This window comes from Panicum virgatum, chromosome 1N (assembly GCF_016808335.1).
Source record: "Panicum virgatum strain AP13 chromosome 1N, P.virgatum_v5, whole genome shotgun sequence".
Taxonomy (NCBI): Eukaryota; Viridiplantae; Streptophyta; class Magnoliopsida; order Poales; family Poaceae; genus Panicum; species Panicum virgatum.
The window spans coordinates 63402346-63423204 of record NC_053145.1 but is presented as its reverse complement, the minus strand read 5'-3'; the positions used below and the strand labels follow the sequence as shown (position 1 = coordinate 63423204).

Sequence of the window (20859 nt, the reverse complement as noted above, 5' to 3'; positions counted from 1 at the left end):
TCTCCTCCACTCTAAAAACATGATCTGCCAAGTGGGGCCCACTCGTCATCCCCCTCCTCCTCTTCTTGCCCAGCTCGGCCCTGGTGGCTCCTGTCGGTCCGCGGCCCTCTCCGCCCCGACCCAGCGGTCATCTCCGCCCCCTCCCCGGCATGACTCGGGGTGGCGCAAGGACGGCGACCGCCGGTGAAGCCCGCCGCCCATCTTCCTATCCTCTAGCTCCCCGTCCCCATCTCCCTGCTCCTCGGCGGCGGGGGGCGGGCGGCGGGGGGCGGGCGGCGGAGGGCGCGACGGAGGTTGGGCGGCGGCATTGGAGCGCCCCTCACCGCCGGCTCGGGAGCCGAGCCCGCCGCCGGCCGCTTCCTCCCCGCCATGGCTCGCCGCTGCCCACCTCCGCGCCGAGCTCGCCGCCGCCGCCGCCGATTCGGCCCTACCGCCGCCTCCAGCTCCGGCGGCGGACGAGTAGGGACCCCTGCGCGCGGGATCCCGGCGGGCGAGGCCGGCACGCCGGCGGCGCTACCCCCGGCATGGCGTGCTCCCATCCATGGCATGCCGGGAGGGATGCGCGAGAGGGGGGAGCGTGAGGTGCGGGGGTGTTTGCGAGCCGAGCTAGCTCGCGAAAGGTGCCGAGCGAGGGGATGCTTTTTGCGATCCAGATAACGAACGGGAAAGATAGCTAGGCTGTTGGATGCAGGTTTTTGCTGTTTTTGTAAAAATTTACCTATCCAGAAGTTTTTAAAGAGTCTCTTGGTCTCTTGGAGATGCTCTAAACCCTATTAACGCTGCCGTAACTGAATCCACGGTCTTGTGATCACCCGGAAGATCCCAAGCAGAAGGTTTGCTCGCCGATGCTCCCGGTTTCTCTGCTAAGTTTCTTCAGTCCACTAGATGTTCATGCCTCGCCTTCCCTGCTGTCTCTATCCAAGCAAGGATCAGACGATGTTATCCAATCAGTGCATATCCAGTCTACACCGACCTACCGCGAGGAATCTCCCCTATTGGATCGGTACATCGACGCCTCTATTTTTTCTTCTGCTCCTGAAGTGGTTGGGCGTTGAACCTTGGGAGAAGAAGAGCGGAAGTATTCAAAGAATCGCGACGGCGGCCGTATTCAACTGGGAGTTCGGAACATACCAACCCCTGCTTGTGCAGGTGCTCAACGACCGTGGACAAAATTAGCTGTTTGGTGGAGCATCAGTGTCTGACATCGCGATTGAGCAGGCAACAGCAGTGCCCTGGCCTGAAGACCTGGATGAAGTGTCAGTCTTGTTGCTTTGCTCTGCCAGACCTGCTAACATCAGGATATATACAACAACCATCTTTTAAGGCAGAGCGTGAGAGAGCGAAGAGTTGGTTAGATGCTGAAGGATGCTTATTGAGAAATGGTAAAATGGATTGCGGAGAAGCCAAAATATTGGCAGGCTATAATCTCGTTGGCTTAGACTGATTAAAGTTTGAAGAAACCCATTTTATCCGATCATAGTTGTCAGGCTGATACAGACATATATAGATCAAAGTTAGGAAGCAGTCATGTTCTTTGCATCTGCTAGGCGTAGCCTAATCATGTCAACTGATGGAGGATGACACGGCACTCTTTTTCAGCCCGGAGGCCTTGATAAGGCAACGTCTGATTGGGGATACACGCAGGCCAGGCGAGATGGACTACACAACTCCGAGACTGTGGTTGATAGCTATGCCAGGTCATCGACGATCATGACGCTGGCCGTTCGTGACGAATAAATAAAAATAAAGCAGATCCTTTTCATCAGAAAAAAGGTCCCGATATTCTTGTTTCAAATTGGACAGTGATCGTAAAAGCTAGACTAGGGCGTGGTGCTTAACTCTATCCAATTGTTTGGTCATGCCCCGTTCCTTCGTTCCTCCTTTTTGCAACAAAATCAAAATTAATCGCCTTGGCGTGTATCGTCACCGTAAAGGAGTTCTCTTCTATTGCTCTGCCCTCTCACATGGTTTTGGTGTTCACTTCATTCTGCTGAAGCTGCATGTGCCAGAAGCAAACGTGCACGCATCATGTCGAGTTCCCTGTATGCACACCAGCCCATCAAATGCAGTTGTTGTTCTGAACTTGAGAGAAGGCACGAACTAGGAAGAAAACTCCTTTCCAAGAGCAGAGAGGTGTCGTGAGCGTGGGTCTCAGCTTACGTTTGGCAGTTTGGCTTGGAAAACTGGCAATCGGGATTCAGAACGTGTGCTCGGCAGTCGGCACATGCCATTTTCCGTGCGTGTTACCCATGTCCGCTCCGGCGCCATTCAGGCATGGGCTACCTCAACTGACACGGCGACATCCAGCCGGCAGCCGCCCAGAAACGCGCTAGGGTCCAAAAGCGTCAACTGCTTGCCATCATCGATCAAATCCAAGAAAGCACTGTGGCAGGTCAGATGCAATGCTCGGAGTCCACAGGAATAGGAGCTTTTCTTTTTTCACGAGAAATGGAGTCCCAGCTCTCAACATTAGAACGGAAAAAATCTGAGTTGTTCAATATGATGAATGAAAATTGAAAATAATTGTAATATTAGAACTGCAAATATTGATGATGCGATATCTGACAAAACGATGGCCGAATGGAGCATGGTCGTATCAGCTGCTTCGAGTCTTTGGCTTCTGCGATGTCTCTGTTCCATCTTTCAACGTATTCTGGTTCAAGCTCGAGGTGTTATTCTTCAGACTTCATCAGACTGTATGGCGCTGCGAAATCTAGATGAAGCGGTGCGCATAACAAATTAACAATTTTCTTCCACCCCGGTTCGGCCCGTAGTGGGCCCGTGTATGACGCCCGGGGCGGCGGGCCCAGGCGGCGGCGTGGGCGTGGCCCAGAGAAAACGAAAAAAGAAAGAGAGAAATCGGAGCGAGGAAGGGACATCCGGTGGCCACCCGTATCGCTGTCGCCGTCCATGGCGTGATCATTTGTGCCATTTTGTCCTCCCAAAAGCAAAAAAATGTGCCCGACTCGCCGTGCTCGCATGTGCACGCTGTACGCCTCCTGTTTGAAGCTCCGAATCGATCCGTGTGTCCCGGGGAAAGACAGAGGACCAGATGCACAAGTGACATCCTGACATATAGTACTCCAGTTCCGGTGCTCGTATCAGGGTGTGTTTAGTTGGTGAAAAAATTTGAGTTTCGGTACTGTAGTATTTTTTTTTATTTGATAAATAATATCTAATTATGAATTAATTATGTTTAAAAGATTCAGATTGTGCTAATCAGTTAGACTATTTAATTAGTTATTTTTTCAACTGCATTTAATATTCCATACATGTGTCCGAAGATTTGATATGACAGGTTCTGTGCAAATTTTTTTGGGAACTAAACAGGACCTCAGTCTCTCTCGCTGGTGAAATACTGATACGGTACTCCGTATCTTCTTGGATGGATCCAGCTTCTGAACGTAGGGTAACGGTCTAACGGCTCTGCACAGCTAGTTTGCTAACTTGTCAAAGTGGAGGACTTATGGCACGAGGATCTGGCCTCGAACTCGGTGTGATAATCAAGTTATGTATGATCAGAGGAACACGGTGTTAGGTCAAAAGTTCGATCTGACGTACCCCTCAATCCTTAAAAGTGCCGGCCCTTAAATTACAGTCAATCCGTTTGATTTCTTGACGCTCCATTATATATTTCCACTGGATCACTTTTGGACTTTCTTTAAAAAGAGAAAGAAAAAAAGACAATCTTCTTTAGCAACATGATTCTCGCATGTTTAGGCATTCGCGCACAGCTGTAGGGTACAATAGTTCGTTGATGGCTGCTTAAACAACCGCTGCAATAGCATCACTAGCAGTACTTTGCAGAATTGTGCTACTATATATAGCCAGTGCTCTTTTGCACAGTGTAGAGTTGAACCTGAACTTTTGTAGACACGAGAAACACACCTCCCGTTCGTGCGTGCACGGTTAGATGATATGGTCACCAGAAAACGGAAAGATTTCAAGGTGCTAGCTAGGGCCCATGTCGATATACTGAGTCGTGCACGTGCACCGTATGAATCAACGTTGCCATCAATAGATCAACTATTTCCGGTTCATAGGCTCTTCAGAGCCGGATTGACCGTTCTCCCTCGATCGGTCTTTGCCGCGCTGGAAATCCACATGGACTTGTATTGCGTGCATTACTCGTTTGACAAGTTGACATGTCCTGCTTCCTTGATGTATTGGCCTGTACTGCAGTACAGTACAGAGAAGACGAGTGTGGACGACCAAGGACTGAGTCTGAGACCATTAAGCTGAAGGTAACCTGACACGCAGTGGCGCCATAGGCTGTGTTCACTTCTAAAATTTTTCTCTCCAAACTTCACTATTCACCTATCACATCAAATCTTTTACCTCATACATGGAGTATTAAATGTAGATAAATAAAAAACTAATTGTATAGTTTTGATGTACACGACGAGACGAATCTTTTGAGCATAGTTAGGTCATGATAGGACAACAATTACCACAAATAAATGATGCTACAGTGTGTCACAGTGTCCGATGTGACCCTTTTTACCACTATTTTACGGATCTAAACACGACCATAGAGATAATCGCCACTTACCAAAATCGTTTTGTCTTCTCGACTCTGAAAGAAGAAAGCCAACAGTTTGATGCATGAAGACAGGAAGCATCTGCTCAATCAAGCACACAGAGATACATATCCACAAGGCACTTTGCCGGTCTTGCCCACCCAGAATCCAAAACACAGCTATTGCCGGGCTCGGTAGAAGCCAAGCAGAAAACGACTGGAAAACCGGTATCATACTATCTTGATAAAAAAAACAGCCCGTCCGCGTCGCTCCCGGGGGCGACTCGGGCGGAACCAGCCCGAGCGCCGCCGCCTCCGAGGTAGCGCACCTGCCGGTCTCGCCGCCGCCGGAAGCCCGTGCGGCTGCAAAGAAGGCGGCGGCGGGGCTCCTCCTTCCCCTTGCCCTCTCTTGGTTGCTCGCCGTCCATGGCGATGGTGGCCGGCTCCGGCGTTCCGCGGCCGGCTCCGGCGTTCGGCGGCCGGCTTCGCCTCCCGAGCGGCTGGATCCGCGCTCTACGCCGCCGGATCCGTGCCCTACACAGCCGGATCTACTTCCTCGGGCCTCGGCGCGACGGGGGGCGGCGGTGCCCGCGTGGTGAGCGCGGCGGAGCGTGTTGGCGGCGCCGGCCGCAGCCTGTGATGGGGCGGCGGCGGCACCTCCCGTTGCCGGCCCGCCAGCATCGTGTTGCTGCGGCGGCGGCGACTCCTGCGCTGTTGGGGGACGGCGGTGCTGGCGGCGCCGGCGTCTGGTGCGCGGCGGTGCCGGTGGCACTGGCGTCCGGTGAGCGGCGGCGACGCCGACCGCGGCCTGTGCGTGCCGTGACGCGGCGGCGACAGCGGCACCTTCCGTGTGGCGGCTCCGGCGGTAATGTGCCGTTTTTGCCCTCTTGCGGCGTTTGGTCAACCTGCATTGCGGGGCAGCGCCGTGGTGGTGTGTACCCAGAGCGGTTTGCTCGAGCTTGCCAGCGTCGCCTTGGTGGCGTCGTTGGCTTGCGACCGTGCGATGCTTCAACAGTTACACCATGGTGGTGGGGCTGGTGATGGCGGCCGTCTTTTTTCATCGGAGTTTCGATGTGTGTGAAAATCCATCCCTTCTTGTGACGACATTGATGGCGCCATCGGCGTCATTTCCTTCCTGAAGGCGATGTCGTGCATCTCTGGTTCTGAATTAATTAATGTCCGGCATGGTGGCTTTCTTGGCGTTGGCGGCTTTCAAAGGGGCTTTCTTCTCTTTTTTCTTCCTTTCTCTATTTTTTTGGGTTGTGGGGGCTTGTGTCGATGTCCCAATCCGACCGGAATGAGTTTGTGGCGGCTCGGGTCGATGTCTCAATCCGACCGGGCAGAGTGTAGGTTGTGGTGGCTCGTGTTGATGTCCCAATCCGACCGGGTGTTGTGTAGGTTGTGGTGGCTCGGGTCAAGGTCCCAATCCGATCAGCCAGAGTTGAGTGAGTTCCGGGTGATGTCCTAATTCAACCGGCCGGTGTTGTAGTGGTGGGTTTTGTAGTTACTCTGTGCGGTTTTTAGGCTCGATTTACATATAAATAGAGTTAATTCTCTTCTTCTTATTAATATACGCCGAACCGCAAGGTTTTGGATCTTTCGAAAAAAAATACTATCTTGATCAAGCAATATAATGAACAAAAGAGAACAAAGTTGATCGCTGGAACTAGGCTAATTGGACTCTTCCTACGTACCTTTATGCCCGACTAGTAAAAAATTTCAAAAACCCACACAATTATTTGGATGAAATAAGTTTCGTGCCTGCCCGGCCGCCGCCGTGTACATCGTAGCAAAAAAAAAATGACGAGGCGCCACGCTGGCTCCAGCCAGAGCCGTCCACGCGTCGGAAGACGTGGCGGCGAGCGCACCCGGCCACACAGGAAGCCACACAGTCTGGGTCAACTGTAGAACCCTGCTTCCTCACAGTGGGCCCGCATACGAGGGTTCCCGCACGGCCCCACGCGCAGCGGCAGCAGATCGAGTCCTGGTTCCAGCAGAGTCCCACTCCGCCACGAAAAAAAATCCGCCAAAATCTATCCTCATTTGTCCAAACCGAACCAAATCGCCACCGCTTAAATCTGCTCGATTCATAACGAATCGTCATAGTTAATCGAAGCATTAAACCAGGGAAAAAAAAGAGGGGAGCAGGCGCAAGGACGAGGGAGGGAGGCCATACCATTCGCGGGCTGGTTCGGGTCCATTTGGGCGGCGCCGCACACGCAGCAGGCAGAGATCAGCGTGGGGGCGAAGCGTCAAACCCATCTCCTCCGCCGCCACCGTCGCGGGCACCACTGGTAAGCGATTTGTTTTGGTGTTTTTGCCGATTTTTTTCCCCACCCGGCGGCTCGTCGATCGGAGGAGGCCGCGGCTAGCTTTGATTCCTGCGTCGCCTGTCGCTGATGTTATTTTTTTGAGACATCTGGTGGCTTGGAGTGTGCGGATTTCCCTCCCTCCCCGTTTGAACAGTGCTATTGATGGATTATGGAGTAGTCAACTAGCAATTCCGACGGAGTTTTTCGACCCCTCTGCGCGATTTTGTTAGATTCCCCTCCCGAGGGAGCGGGGTGTGAATAGGCTTATGTGCATCTCCCGTTCTCCACCAGAGATGGTCCCTGTCACTCCTCGAGCTGGGAATGTAAAAATAGTGTAGGATTATGTGGTTTCATTTGATTTGATGTTACTTTTATGAGTGATTCTCTGCGTGCTTAGTGGGGGTCTTTTAGTTTTGTAAAGTACATGCAGTTGGTTGTTTGGTGGCTTTCTGGCTGGAGCCGGATATTAGATTGAGATATAAGCTTGTTTCATGCTGTTCTGTACTTCTGTTGCCTGTTAGCTGCCAATGTTTTGCTGTTTTTAGAAGTGAAATTCTTAAGGTTGTGTGGATGACTGGAGTTTTATTCGATTGAGAATAGGTAATCCAAAGCTGATACTGATAGCATGTCCTACAGTTTACTTGTTGGGTACAACTGGATCATGAACGCCACCTTGGAATTATTTCATGATAGTTTCAATTCCAGTTTCTGTATGGCTATAACTAATACCTGAGCGCTGGGTTACACCACTGAAATGGCAATCTCCTTGCTTGCATATTTATCAGGCATTTAGGATGGTGGACAAGAATGATGGGTCAGAGGGTCTTAAATTCAATACATCACATCTGATTCAAACAACCGAAGAGGTTGCAAGAGCATTTATCGCTGCAGCTTCAGCTGCCACTGCACAGTCTGCACGGCCATCTGTTGTGTATTCTTCCAAAGATGAGAGTGGCAGCCCAATGCAGAAGCTTCATCAGCAATTTTCAAAAATCATGAAGGGTTTTTCATCCTCACCAGACCTGTCCGGACCTTACAATCCGGAAGTGCTCACAACGCAGAAAAGGCAGTGGTCGAGGTTCCAGCTGAAGTCATTGGTGCGCATCTCACTCTACCTATGTTGCATTCCTTGTCAATTTGTTGTTGTACATCCTATGCAAAATAACTAAGGTTATTTAGAGCTGTAAGCTACAATTCATTTATGTGAAGCCCTGCTATTTTATTTACTAGGAAGGAATGAAACATAATTAAATTGGACATCATTTTGAAATTAGTTATTTATTTAACGATTCATAAACTGGAAATTTCTTCATTCCCTATTGTTATCATAGCTCCTAGGCTTTTCAATTCATCGTAGGAATGCTAATGCTATGTTCTTTCTTATCTTTACTCTGCAGTGAGTTCGTATAGGATAGGTCTACAGTGGGTCATTACGCAATAATGATTTGAATGCCAATGTTGTTATGTTTGGAGTACACTCCTTTTAAAGTTGTTTATTGGAACAGGGTAATAGGTGCATCAGAGAACCATCACATCTGTTTGAGAGCATAGTGATTGTTGGGCTTCCACCTCAGGCAGATATCCATGAGCTGGAAAACATTGCACTAGGGACAAATGATGAGGATGGAAAGAGACCAAGAAATTTATTTGGCAATAACCACCACCAAGTTCATGCAATATCAAATTTGGAACCACAGGTTATCATTCATCTTACCTACTGTTTGATGCTGTTTGATTTGATGAATATACTGCATACTGTTGTTTATTAAAAAAAAAGTCCTTGTGTTGATGTCATTTGTTTTCCGTTAGGTTCTTTTTGCATACCCTCCAGAGAAGCCTCTTCCACTCAAGTACAAGGATACCCTCTCTTTCTGCCTTCCCGGAGGTGTACAGGTCTGCCATATCCAAACTACATGCAACTTTAGTTTTGATTCCCTCATGATAACAGAGTGCAATTGGTATTCAAGTCTTCCTTTCTTGTTCGTAGGAAAGCACATGAGTGCTTATCACCTTGTAGTGCTATATTTATCCACCATTGTGCATTGGGTTTTTGATTCTCGATACAACTTCAGTTTATCCTATGTTATTACCTGCCTGCATTTTCTGGCAGTAAGGACTTGATGCTGCTTTTTCCATGAGTTTCGTGATTCCCATTCCCTTGAACCATTATGTAATTTATTTACGGTACTGCAATTTCCTCTGACCAGTTTGATTCAGATCATAATGTTAGAGTTTGCCAATTGTTTAAGGTTATCATATGTGCGGCAATGGGTGACATAATATAAGCCATTTATGACAGTGCTTATGAGTAAAAAGACAAAGTAGGCAAATATTGTGCTTATATGGAAATGTGAAAACCTTTTGAAGATATAAAGGTTGGTCAATGAGCATAAATAAGAACTCTTGATGTTTTCTTATAGTTATTGAGTATGTTGGAAACCAATCCCTGACTTTCAAGGTGTTTATCATAAACACACTAGCATTTCTTCTCTGGTGGCACATAGCACATACACAAGAACATAACAAAAGCACAACTATTTTTGTTGATGTGGCCACTCTAGCTCTCATCGTTTTCTCACATTCATATAGCAGATATAAGGCTTCACACCTGCCCATGATATCCTCCTAATTAATGCAGTCAATGCCATATGATCTGCATGTTATTAAATTTCAGGCTGGGGTTAAAAAATCCCCTCGCCTGCCTACACGCCAAAGCACATGGAAAATAGGTCCCACCCTGCCCCGGCCCGCTCTCACACGGGTTACGGTACGGGCAACGGCGCCCCTGTGTAAGGGTGGGGCAGGGGTTCGGGGATTTTCTTGGCCTGCGTGAGAAGGTCTTCTTAGTCAGTGCCCGGGGGCCGTCAAACCCCCCTCAGGTCAAGTTTTTTTTGTTATATTTCTCTTTAACTATAAGCTGAAATCTAGTTTGCACTAATATGAATAAACCTAGAAAGTAGCTGGACCTGGACACAGTCTAGTAACAAGATTAATGGTAGCAGAATACTATAGATGGGAGTCATGTTTTCAGTGTGTCTTTCTTTTTAATGAAGTGGTTAACGGCAAGTAGCTATGTTATCAGAATCAGCAGTACCGGGGAGTTATCAACAACTCAATGAGTGTATTTAGTTTCCTGTTCTCCATACATCTTTTTAATCATACCTTTCTTGTTAAGCGATCGGCAATTTATCAATGTTTATATTTGCTCTAGGTTCATGCTGTCGAACGGACTCCTTCATTTAGTGAGCTGAATGAAATTCTCCTGGGTCAGGTGATTGCTACTCATCTATGTTTGTGACTTTGTTTTGCTTCAATCAGCAGATATCTCTTTACCTGACAAATTCATCACTTCTGAGACATAGTCAAGGTTTTAAAAAACGCTAGACGCTAGGTGAACGCTAGCCTATGGTTTAGAGTTTTTTGTGATTAAACGTAGATTAAACGTCTTTTGTGATTAAACGACACTGTGATTAAACGCAACGCTAGGACAAAGTTTAGAGTTTAATCAAGATTAAACGTAGTTTTAAAACGTTTTTTAAAACAGGGGACATAGTATACCACAAACTCAGTAGACAAATAACCTCTGTCATAGAACTCTTCACATTTCACGAATTCTACTTGCAAGTACCATTATCTAGTCTTTTTGATTTTTTTTGGGTTGCGAGTCTTATAATCTTTGTTACCCATTTCAGGAACAGCTTAAAGAAAGCAACCAATCATTTGTGTTCCGCTTACAGGTATACATATGCCTTTCAGTACTGCATCCTTTTTGGTGTACCAGGTGTCTGATAATTGAGATACTGCAGGTTGCTGATGACTCTACATTATATGGATGTTGTGTGCTAGTTGAAGAGATCGTACAGAGACCATCAAAGCTGCTATCGATGCTCATGAATGAAAAACCCATCTTTCCACGCCGGAGTCGCTATGTGATAACTACACCCCGGTGTTATTGCATCCTGTCCAGGCTTCCGTTCTTTGAACTGCATTTTGGGGTGTTGCAGAGGTACCCTCTCCCTCTCCCTCTCTCTCTCTCTCTGAAACCATCATATCTTTAACATGTATTTGTTGTATCCGAATTCTGACACCTGTACAAATCATCTACTTTGTATTTTTATTTAGGCTAGTGTCGTGGAGCTGCAAACCACGGCCGGGTGGCGGAAGGCACCCGCCCTAGCCCAGAGGGTGTGTACTCAGGGGGTAGCTAGTCTTAGATCGATCTCCCTTCAGAACACAAGAAACACAGCAGGATTTAGAGTGGTTCGGGCCGCCGGAGCGTAATACCCTACGTCCACTGTGTGTTGTATTGCCTTCCCACGAGAGTGAGAAGGTGCGAGAGCTTGAGTCTGGATTGTGGAGATGATGTGTGAACCTCCTGTGTTCTAGCGGCCGTGCTCTCCCTTTTATATGTCCAAGGGGAGCACGTACACTGAGCGGGGCCCCGACATGTGGACCCGGCGATGTATTATAAACTACACTTTGGCCTTCAATGGCTCAGATCCGGAGATCTTGTCGTCGGCTTCTGTGCGTAGCTTCTGACCAGGGATGGTCTTGAGTTGTCCTGTCAGAGTAGAGTCTAGCCTTTGCAGTCGCGCGTCGAGGTCACGATGAAGCGCCGAACTACTGACTCAGTCTACTGTAGCAGCGTGCACTGTTGCTTCAGTCAGTAGCTGGTCATCATGACTCGTCGCTCATGCGCGCAGCGCTGAGTCTTTAATGCTTGTCTCGGTATCTGGCGATCCACAATGTGGACTGACAAAAGCTGCCCCGTGCCCAGAGGCAGCAGATCCCGCCTCAACCACTCGCACTTAATGCGGGTGGGTGAGGGAGCTTCCAGCGGAAGGCTGGCGCCCGCGCCCGCGTCTGCGTGACACGTGGCGGCTCCGGACCCCACCCGAGCAGCTTGCTGAGCCGAGAGCTCACGGGGGTCCGGGTAGGCACGTGGAGGTCCCGGACCTGCCTGCGGGAGTCCGGATGGCACGTGGAGGTCCCGGACCCGCCTGCGGGGGTCCGGGTCCGCGGCCACAGGTGCTGAGCATTTCCACCTCTGGGACACGTGGTGACACCGGACCCGTCCCCAAACGGGAAGCGGGTCCGGCACCGCTGGTCCGGTGAGATGGAGTCGGAACCCAGGAGTCCGGCTGCTCAGCTCCTTAGGGCGTAGTTACGGATAACTACGCGAGTCTTGGCACAGTAGGAGTGGGTACCCCAGTTGTAGGGTACCGACAGTGGCCCCCGGGCCCGCCTCGGGAGAGGCAACGAACCCGCAGGTGGGGCCACTACTGTGAGCGACTTGGCTGCTTCTGGCACCCAGCGGTGCGCGCCGCAAGGGTCTTGCCCTGCATCGTCCATCCCTTGGGTCACCTGCTGCATCATCACGTTTGGACCTGCACATGACTCAAGGTAGATGCTTAGTAGCGTGCCCACGGGTCCCAAATCCTGTTGGCTGTAATCCTTTGAGATGGATAGCTAGGTTCAGTGAACGAAGCTCAAGGGGCCGGCCTTTAGGTTAAGAGAAAGTCCGGACCTCCAGGTTCCCAGTCCTAGGTACTACGGCACTCATTCACAGGAGGTGGTGCGTGCAGGCTTAGGGTACGGAACCAGGCTAAGCGGCTACACGGCTCCGGACCTCCCCGGAGAATGAGTGCGCTTCCCTGAACCTGCAGGTTCCCAGGGGTCCGAACCCCTCTCTTCCATGAGGGGTCTCGAGCTAAGTCACTAACTAGCCAACTCAATTCGGACCACAATCACCGCACAAGAGTAAGAAGCCACGTGGGGGTTAGCGCAAACAGAATGCGTAGATCGAAATTGGAATGTAACATCCTTAGAGGCGAACTGAGAATAAACTTTTCCTTTATAACTAGATGTACATGAGATGTGCGATGTAAGCCAGAACACGGGTTTATGAGGCCGGAGCTGTCCGGACCTCCGGGCCCCCAGTCTTAGGTACTACGGTACTCACCCTAGGGAGGTAGAGCATGCAGGCTTAGGGTACGGAACCAGGCTAAGCGGCTACACGGCTCCGGACCTCCCCGGAGGGTGAATACGCTTCCCTGAACCTGGTTCGCAGAGGTCCGGACCCCTCCACGGGGGAGGCTCACCGGACTGGACCACACGGAAGTACTACATAGTTACAAAGGAAAAGATTTTATTCCCTGCTGGGCCTCTAAGAGTAGGACTTACAGAGATGTAGAGTCGGGGGTACGACCGGAGTCGGCTTTCCGCCGGAGAGAGCCACTAGAGCCGGCTTTCCGCCGGAGCGGGCTTGGTGCGACCGGAGTCGGCTTTCCGCCGGAGCGGCTTTGTGCGACCGGAGTCGGCTTTCCGCCGGAGCGGGCTTGGTGCGACCGGAGTCGGCAGTCCGCCGGAGCGGGCTTGGTGCGACCGGAGTCGGCTTTCCGCCGGAGCGGGCTTCCTCTCATGAGTGAGGTATGCTGTGAGCTGGGATTTGTCGCTCCGCCGCTCGCAGCTTGTGAGGGGGGCCTTGACGGGCGCCCTGACTCTTGCCGATGTGCAGCGCGCGCCGCTGCCGACGGTGGCTGCTCCACGGGCACGGCTGCCCCTGGCGCAGGAAGGCGAGAGGCGTGTGATGCGGATGACGCCACACCCTCCGTCATCTCCAAATGTCGTCGAGGTGGGAGTGCTCAACCATCCGAGCCATGGAGATGAGCAAGAGATGAACTAAAACTAGCTAAAGCGCCCCTACCTGGCGCGCCAAATGTCGTGGAGCTGCAAACCACGGCCGGGTGGCGGAAGGCACCCGCCCTAGCCCAGAGGGTGTGTACTCAGGGGGTAGCTAGTCTTAGATCGATCTCCCTTCAGAACACAAGAAACACAGCAGGATTTAGAGTGGTTCGGGCCGCCGGAGCGTAATACCCTACGTCCACTGTGTGTTGTATTGCCTTCCCACGAGAGTGAGAAGGTGCGAGAGCTTGAGTCTGGATTGTGGAGATGATGTGTGAACCTCCTGTGTTCTAGCGGCCGTGCTCTCCCTTTTATATGTCCAAGGGGAGCACGTACACTGAGCGGGGCCCCGACATGTGGACCCGGCGATGTATTATAAACTACACTTTGGCCTTCAATGGCTCAGATCCGGAGATCTTGTCGTCGGCTTCTGTGCGTAGCTTCTGACCAGGGATGGTCTTGAGTTGTCCTGTCAGAGTAGAGTCTAGCCTTTGCAGTCGCGCGTCGAGGTCACGATGAAGCGCCGAACTACTGACTCAGTCTACTGTAGCAGCGTGCACTGTTGCTTCAGTCAGTAGCTGGTCATCATGACTCGTCGCTCATGCGCGCAGCGCTGAGTCTTTAATGCTTGTCTCGGTATCTGGCGATCCACAATGTGGACTGACAAAAGCTGCCCCGTGCCCAGAGGCAGCAGATCCCGCCTCAACCACTCGCACTTAATGCGGGTGGGTGAGGGAGCTTCCAGCGGAAGGCTGGCGCCCGCGCCCGCGTCTGCGTGACACGTGGCGGCTCCGGACCCCACCCGAGCAGCTTGCTGAGCCGAGAGCTCACGGGGGTCCGGGTAGGCACGTGGAGGTCCCGGACCTGCCTGCGGGAGTCCGGATGGCACGTGGAGGTCCCGGACCCGCCTGCGGGGGTCCGGGTCCGCGGCCACAGGTGCTGAGCATTTCCACCTCTGGGACACGTGGTGACACCGGACCCGTCCCCAAACGGGAAGCGGGTCCGGCACCGCTGGTCCGGTGAGATGGAGTCGGAACCCAGGAGTCCGGCTGCTCAGCTCCTTAGGGCGTAGTTACGGATAACTACGCGAGTCTTGGCACAGTAGGAGTGGGTACCCCAGTTGTAGGGTACCGACAGCTAGTGTACTGTGCACTGAATACTGATGTTTATATTTTCTTTTAGTTGCATAGCAATTGCATGGTAATCCAGGAAGTTTTGATAGTACCACTCTCAATATTGATATTCGACTTGATTTATTTCTTTTACATATCACTTTCATAAGTAGCTTTTATATTCTTATGCAGTATTCTCATGGAAGAACGGCTCGAATGGCTCACAGATGGTGTTAGCATGCTAACTTCATTATCGCTTGAGGAAGCCTGTGAGGAGAATGATATCTGTGAAGGAACTGAAGATACAGTACAGAAACAGTACTTAGATGGTAGCACGACTGAGGTGGACAAATCATCTGAATCAAGCACGGGAGTTTCGTCAAAGGAGCTGTCTGACACTGACAGCAGTTCTGGGTGTAAGGAGACCCAACTTGACTATGTTTCTAAAGAAGGCCAAGGGCAAGATAGTTCTTGTGCTAAAGAACAGAGTGATGTTGAAATGGAAACTGTCACTCATTGTGATTCCCCTAAAGTGTCTGACCATTGTGTTCCAGAAGATATATCATTGGATCAATCTGGAGTTAAGCATCATGAACTTGATGCACCTGATATCCAGCAGAACGAATCTTGTGCAAGGAAGAATTGCGATGATTCTCCACAGGGAAATGTGGATGATGAGCAGCTTGATCTCTTTATTACTGATACTATTTTACCACTTATGCGATCTCGCCTTTGTGAAGATTGTGAATCATCCCCAAGGTATATACCCACAAATGAGTCACTAGTATGCTGCTTTGTTGACTTCAGCACAGTAGAATATGAATCTTATTACTGTTGAGTTTTTTTTTATTCCTGTTTGTGAGAAGTTCTTATTCCCCACCGAAGTACCTGGTGTTCCGTGAACATTGAATTCTCTCTTTTTCCTCTTTTTTAAATGGAAGTGTACATACAATCTTTAATCACATAGAGGTTGGAATATCAATGAAGGTTGATAGAGAGCTGTGAGCTTCTTCTGATTGAAAACATCCTTCTACTCTTGCTATTGACTGTTGACACCTAATATCATTTGCAATGCTTACTTTACATGATCACCAATTAATATTTGGAGTCACCAAGTAATTACCGTTTTTTGCTGCAGTTCACAGGATTCTCCTTCTGAAAGCAGAAATCTCAGAAGTGACACCCAGGAATCGGATTCAGAGGAGCCATCTTCCATTGGACATGGGGACTTAGTTAGACACAACAACATACTGCAGTGGGCTAAGGTTTATGCACGGACTGAGGCACAACTGTTTCCATTGTCTTCATTTTATGTGTTTGTTTTGTTAACTTAGACGTTTTCTCCAGGCAAAAAAATATGGTTCTCTGCAAGTTGTCTGTCAGTACTACCAGCTGCAGTGTCCTGCCAGGGGTTCATCACTTAATTTTCATCCATTGGAGCATTTGCATCCTTTGAGTTTTCACCGTCCAGGTGAAACAGTTCTTCATATTGCTGGTTCCACTATTGAGCTTAGGTCACGGGATACAAGCTTGGAGGTTGCTGAGGTATTTGATGCATTTGTGGATTGACCTATTTTGTGTAATGAATCTATGATATATTGATATATATATGTATAGCGTCTTGGAATGTAAGACCATTATACCTTAATGTCACATCCATTTTCTAGATGCGTAATGCACTTTTTGCTGAGGAGGAATCAACTGCTTTATCCACATGGGCAGTGGCATCCATATGTGGATGCCTCAGGTTAGAACATGTAAGTATCAGGTTATTCCATGATATAATTCTTTCTTAGCACCTCATTGGTTGTTTTGTCGCTCTTGCTTGAAACTGTTGTTATAAGATGGAAATCTTTTGAATAAGCAAGCATTCATGTCCAATAAATCAACCTTTTTGTTTTTAAATAAAATTGGAAGTCTAGTGCAAATTATTGCAAGTGGGTTATCTGCATCTTTGATCTACAAGTCCACCAAAAAGGACTTCAATGCAATACATTGTCAATTGCATAAACTCGATAAAAGCTTTTGAGTTATAGGTTTATTCTGTTCTAAGAACGTGCTATTAACCTTGTTAATTGTTACTGCATAACCTTTTTCTTTTCTGCTCTTTTAATTGATGTAACAAGGTGTATTTCCAATTGGCTTCTGTGTATCTGTAGCACATGGGTTGTGTAATGCCTTTTCTTTTCTTTGCCTTCTTGTTCACTGGTAGCAATTCTTTAACAAAAATATGCGCTAGTTGCTAGCCCTGGATCATTTTGTCTTTTTTCTTAAAAAAAATATAATCACTAATCAGTGATCTAGCCTTCGATGTTGTTGTGAATGTGCTTTATCTGTTTCGGGAAAAAAAGTAAAGTAGATTACTTGACATTTATCCATTTTCCAAAGAAAAAATATATTACACTGTTGTACAGTTTTAAAACAAATAGTTTTGGCAGGTAATGACACTTTTTGCTGCTGCGCTCCTGGAGAAGCAGATTGTTATTGTCTGTTCTAATCTGGTATGGTTCCAGGCCTTATAAATTTTGGCATTTAAGCATTGAGTATTGTGGGCGCATCCTGCATAATGTTCCTTTCATGAGTTTATCTATTATATATAATAGAGGAATGTTAGGAAGGAAGATTGATATAGGTGATTTCTTTGAAAATAAAGTATATAGGTGATTGAACAATTATTCTTATATTCCTGCAAATCATATGTTTTTTCACACAGAAGATTTTGGTTCTCTCTCTACTGATGAAACCATTGAAAGTTGGCACTAACATGCTCTGGCAATTTCTAATGACCAGGGAATGCTATCGGCTTCAATTTTGTCCATCATACCTCTAATACGACCGTATCAGTGGCAGAGTCTGCTAATGCCGGTACTTCTATTTTTTGTGTTTTGTCGAATTTGGACTTCATGTCAGGTACACAGTTACCTTAACCTTCATATATTCTGTTTCTTTTTTCAGATTTTGCCTATTGACATGATGGATTTTCTCGATGCTCCTGTTCCTTACATAGTGAGTTCCCGATCTATTATTTGTTTTATCCAATGTATGTAGTGGCAACAAGGAAAATAGGGTAGGGAGTCAGGGGTCTGCATGCACACATAGTGTGGGGGTGGGGGTGCTTTTGAAATGAGCTTTGCATTGGGTTTATTTCCATTTTCGATGAAGCATTAACAGCTGTTGCCATCTTTAGGTTGGTGTACAGAACAAGACATCTGATGTGCTCAACAGACTATCAAATGCTGTAGTCATTGACGCCAACAGGAATCAGGTACCTGAACAGTCCCTTTACCTACTAATTGCTGCTTTTGCTTTATTGAGTTCAATTATTTGAGCTACTGTAGATAAATTTTTAGTTATTAGAAATTGTTACGAGAAATAAGTCGTAACTTTGTTGACTTTGCGTTGAATTTGAAGGCTGGGCTAGTTATCTTAACTTCTTAAGTCTCTATATGTTGAAAGAAACTTTTCATAACAGGAGATGGTTAGCAGTTATGGTGCGTACATTTCTGAGTAGCAATTTAACTTCACTTCTGCGAACCTGATTTGGAGGTCTCTGTTAATGATTGTGTTCTCTTGGCCATTTAATTGTTTTCTTAAGAACACATTGCTGTAGCATGATTGATCACTGGATGCTAAGGGTTTCTGCTGACACATGAATTCCTTGTGGTGTTCAGATTAAGTCTTCTTCAGTCCCACAACTACCGCAGCACAGAGAGTTGCTTTCTTCATTGCGTCCATACCATTCCATACTTGTTGGAGAAAGTTATCTTGCAAGAAAGCGTCCTGTTTATGAATGCACGGATGCCCAGGTAGTGTCTTGGCTGGCGCTTCATAATCTGTCATCTATTTACGTACGCACAATTAAGATGTCTGCTTCGCTGTGATTCCCATTTTATTGCCTTCAACTTCCTCTGAATTCTCTTGGACTGAGAGTGATCAAATGGACATATAAAATATCCGCCTTATTTCCCTTTGTTTCTGCTTTGTCTTGCAAGTATAGAATCACTAGCCCTATATTCTATTTGTTTCCAACAAAATTTAGAGTTGCTCAGAGCAGTTTATATTCACTGCAGTTTCTGATATTTTTTTTGCTGTTAAAGCATATTGGTGTCTTATATTCCGTGAAGGCTTTTAAATTGTATCTACTCACCTTGTTTGTTTTGATATATGTATCTAATCTTTTAAGCATGCAGGTGGAAGCGGCCAAAGGTTTCTTGGCAGTTCTTAGAGACTACCTTGATACACTGTGCTCGAACTTGAGATCCCATACAATTACCAATGTGCAATCTAACAATGACAAGGTCTGTCCTCCTGCCCTTATATATTTTCTGGCTGCCGTTAGTTCCTTTATATATATATATATATATATATATATATATATATATATATATATATATATATATATATATATATATATGAGAATTATTATTGGTATGAAATCTGGATCCTTTTCTTGTCACTGTTTTTGTTGGATGAAAAGACCTTGCCATGCAGTGTAGTATCACTAGGAAGGCTTTTTTGTTTGGCATGTTTATACAATGAAGGATGTTGGTTGCTAATGTTCATTTGCACAGGTTTCCTTACTTTTAAGAGAGAGCTTTATTGGTTCATTCCCGAGCCGGGATAGGCCCTTCATGAAGGTATTAAATTGCATTCTTTACTTCCCTAGAATTTCTGTGGTTGGTTTGCATAGAAGTAAGTCATGCTAGTTTTGCTACCTCGTTAATTTTCATCAAATTGAACACTGAAGAAGTAGCGACATAGAATCCAGTGATATTTGAATAACATTTTCAATGCCAGATGCTCCTTTCTTTTCTTGACTCAGCTGTATCTTCTTTGGGGATCAAATTTGCATGCTCAAGTCCATGGACTCTCTGGACATGTCTCCTGTGAGAGAGTTATCCACTGCACAGACCGATTGACCTTGTGCTTTGTTTTTTGTTGACAGCTTTTTGTGGACACACAACTGTTCTCGGTACACACAGACCTAGTTCTCTCCTTTTATCAAAAGGACTAAGTGTCTGTTACAGACTTGAATGTCTGTCTCATTGGCAAGGTGAGACACTGCATACCATTATGTTCTTTAATTTTCATCTTGATTATTTCCTGACTTCTGGAACCGAGAATTGTTTGTTTACAAAATAAAAGGCAAAAAAATGTCACGAGCAGTTGCTTCTTTCCTGTTAAGTTTCCAACGGCACAGTCCAGCACAGTGACTCTACTACCGGTCTCGTAGCTTCGTTTGTATACCCTTGATATTCTCCAGAAACAAAGTTTTCTTGTCAGATACCTCGAAGAAAAGCCCTGTGATATCCTCACTGTCAGCTTTAGTGCCTTTCTTTAATTTCATCTTTAGTTAGCACTCTTTACTGAGAGTTAAAGATTTTACTGAATCCATGATCATGTTGTGTTCTGATGTCTATTTTCGCCGCAGTCTTTAGGTGCTGAGCTTAACTGTACATATCGGTTTAGAAGAATGAGCTGCCTTCATCACTTTGGCAGCTCAGAGATGGGTTAAGAGCTGCAACGGACGACTCATATACTGTCTGAAAGATGTTAGATTCTCAGGATCCAGTTATGGATACTGAAGAAAAATGTCCCTATAGGTGTTGTAAATTAGTCTTGTGTGGTGATCGGCCATCTAAGATTTTGTAGGCAGCAGTAGGTGCCCATATGAAGCCTCCTATGGACTGTTCCTACAATGCCTGCTGCAAAAACTCCAGGCGCAAATATGTTCGTTTGGCAATTAATCCAGCATGCAACGCTTCATAACTTATGCTGTAATTTGAAGAATGTCAAGAATCCCAAGACAGTTTCCAAAGTGCAGCTTGTATCTCGTTTAGCTTGATCTGTAATTTAACGTGCGCTATTTTTCTTCTAAGCATCAGTGGCAAAGTGCATCTTGTATCTCGTTTTCTTAAATGTGATGCAATGTTTGGCCTCAATCTACATGAGGTAATTTGGTATTTCCACTAAGCATCACTGTAATGTTCCGGTTTCGCTGAGCAGCAACGTAACGTGAGTGATGTGGTAAACTCCAACCATACCGTATCGCGCTAGGCGCTAGTGCCTTTGTTTCATCTAGTTATTGTAAGTAGTGTTGCTGTTTGAACGCACTCGTATCCCAGGGAAGCTCTAACCCCCTTTTAGATTGCAACACTAGCGCCCTGACCGTTCATAGTATGAAAGTGAGGCGAGGAAGCATCGAAAGATTTTGAGCCTGCCTGGTTCGCGT

The 20859-nt window shown here is 47.3% G+C and overlaps 1 protein-coding gene across 1 annotated transcript; it reads left to right on the top strand.

The window, feature by feature from the left end:
- The first annotated feature begins 6554 nt into the window (after nucleotides 1-6554).
- On the top strand, nucleotides 6555-20531 carry LOC120657360. Its single transcript, XM_039935662.1, has 20 exons — nucleotides 6555-6813; nucleotides 7617-7928; nucleotides 8337-8528; nucleotides 8641-8724; nucleotides 10043-10102; nucleotides 10524-10568; nucleotides 10638-10837; nucleotides 14820-15386; nucleotides 15766-15892; nucleotides 15975-16172; nucleotides 16295-16384; nucleotides 17066-17128; nucleotides 17418-17492; nucleotides 17583-17633; nucleotides 17815-17892; nucleotides 18299-18433; nucleotides 18818-18925; nucleotides 19199-19264; nucleotides 19573-19680; nucleotides 20059-20531. The coding sequence occupies exons 2-19, from the start codon at nucleotides 7626-7628 to the stop codon at nucleotides 19639-19641; spliced, it is 2511 nt and encodes an 836-aa protein (XP_039791596.1). The 5' UTR covers nucleotides 6555-6813; nucleotides 7617-7625; the 3' UTR covers nucleotides 19642-19680; nucleotides 20059-20531.
- The last annotated feature ends 328 nt before the right edge of the window (nucleotides 20532-20859 follow it).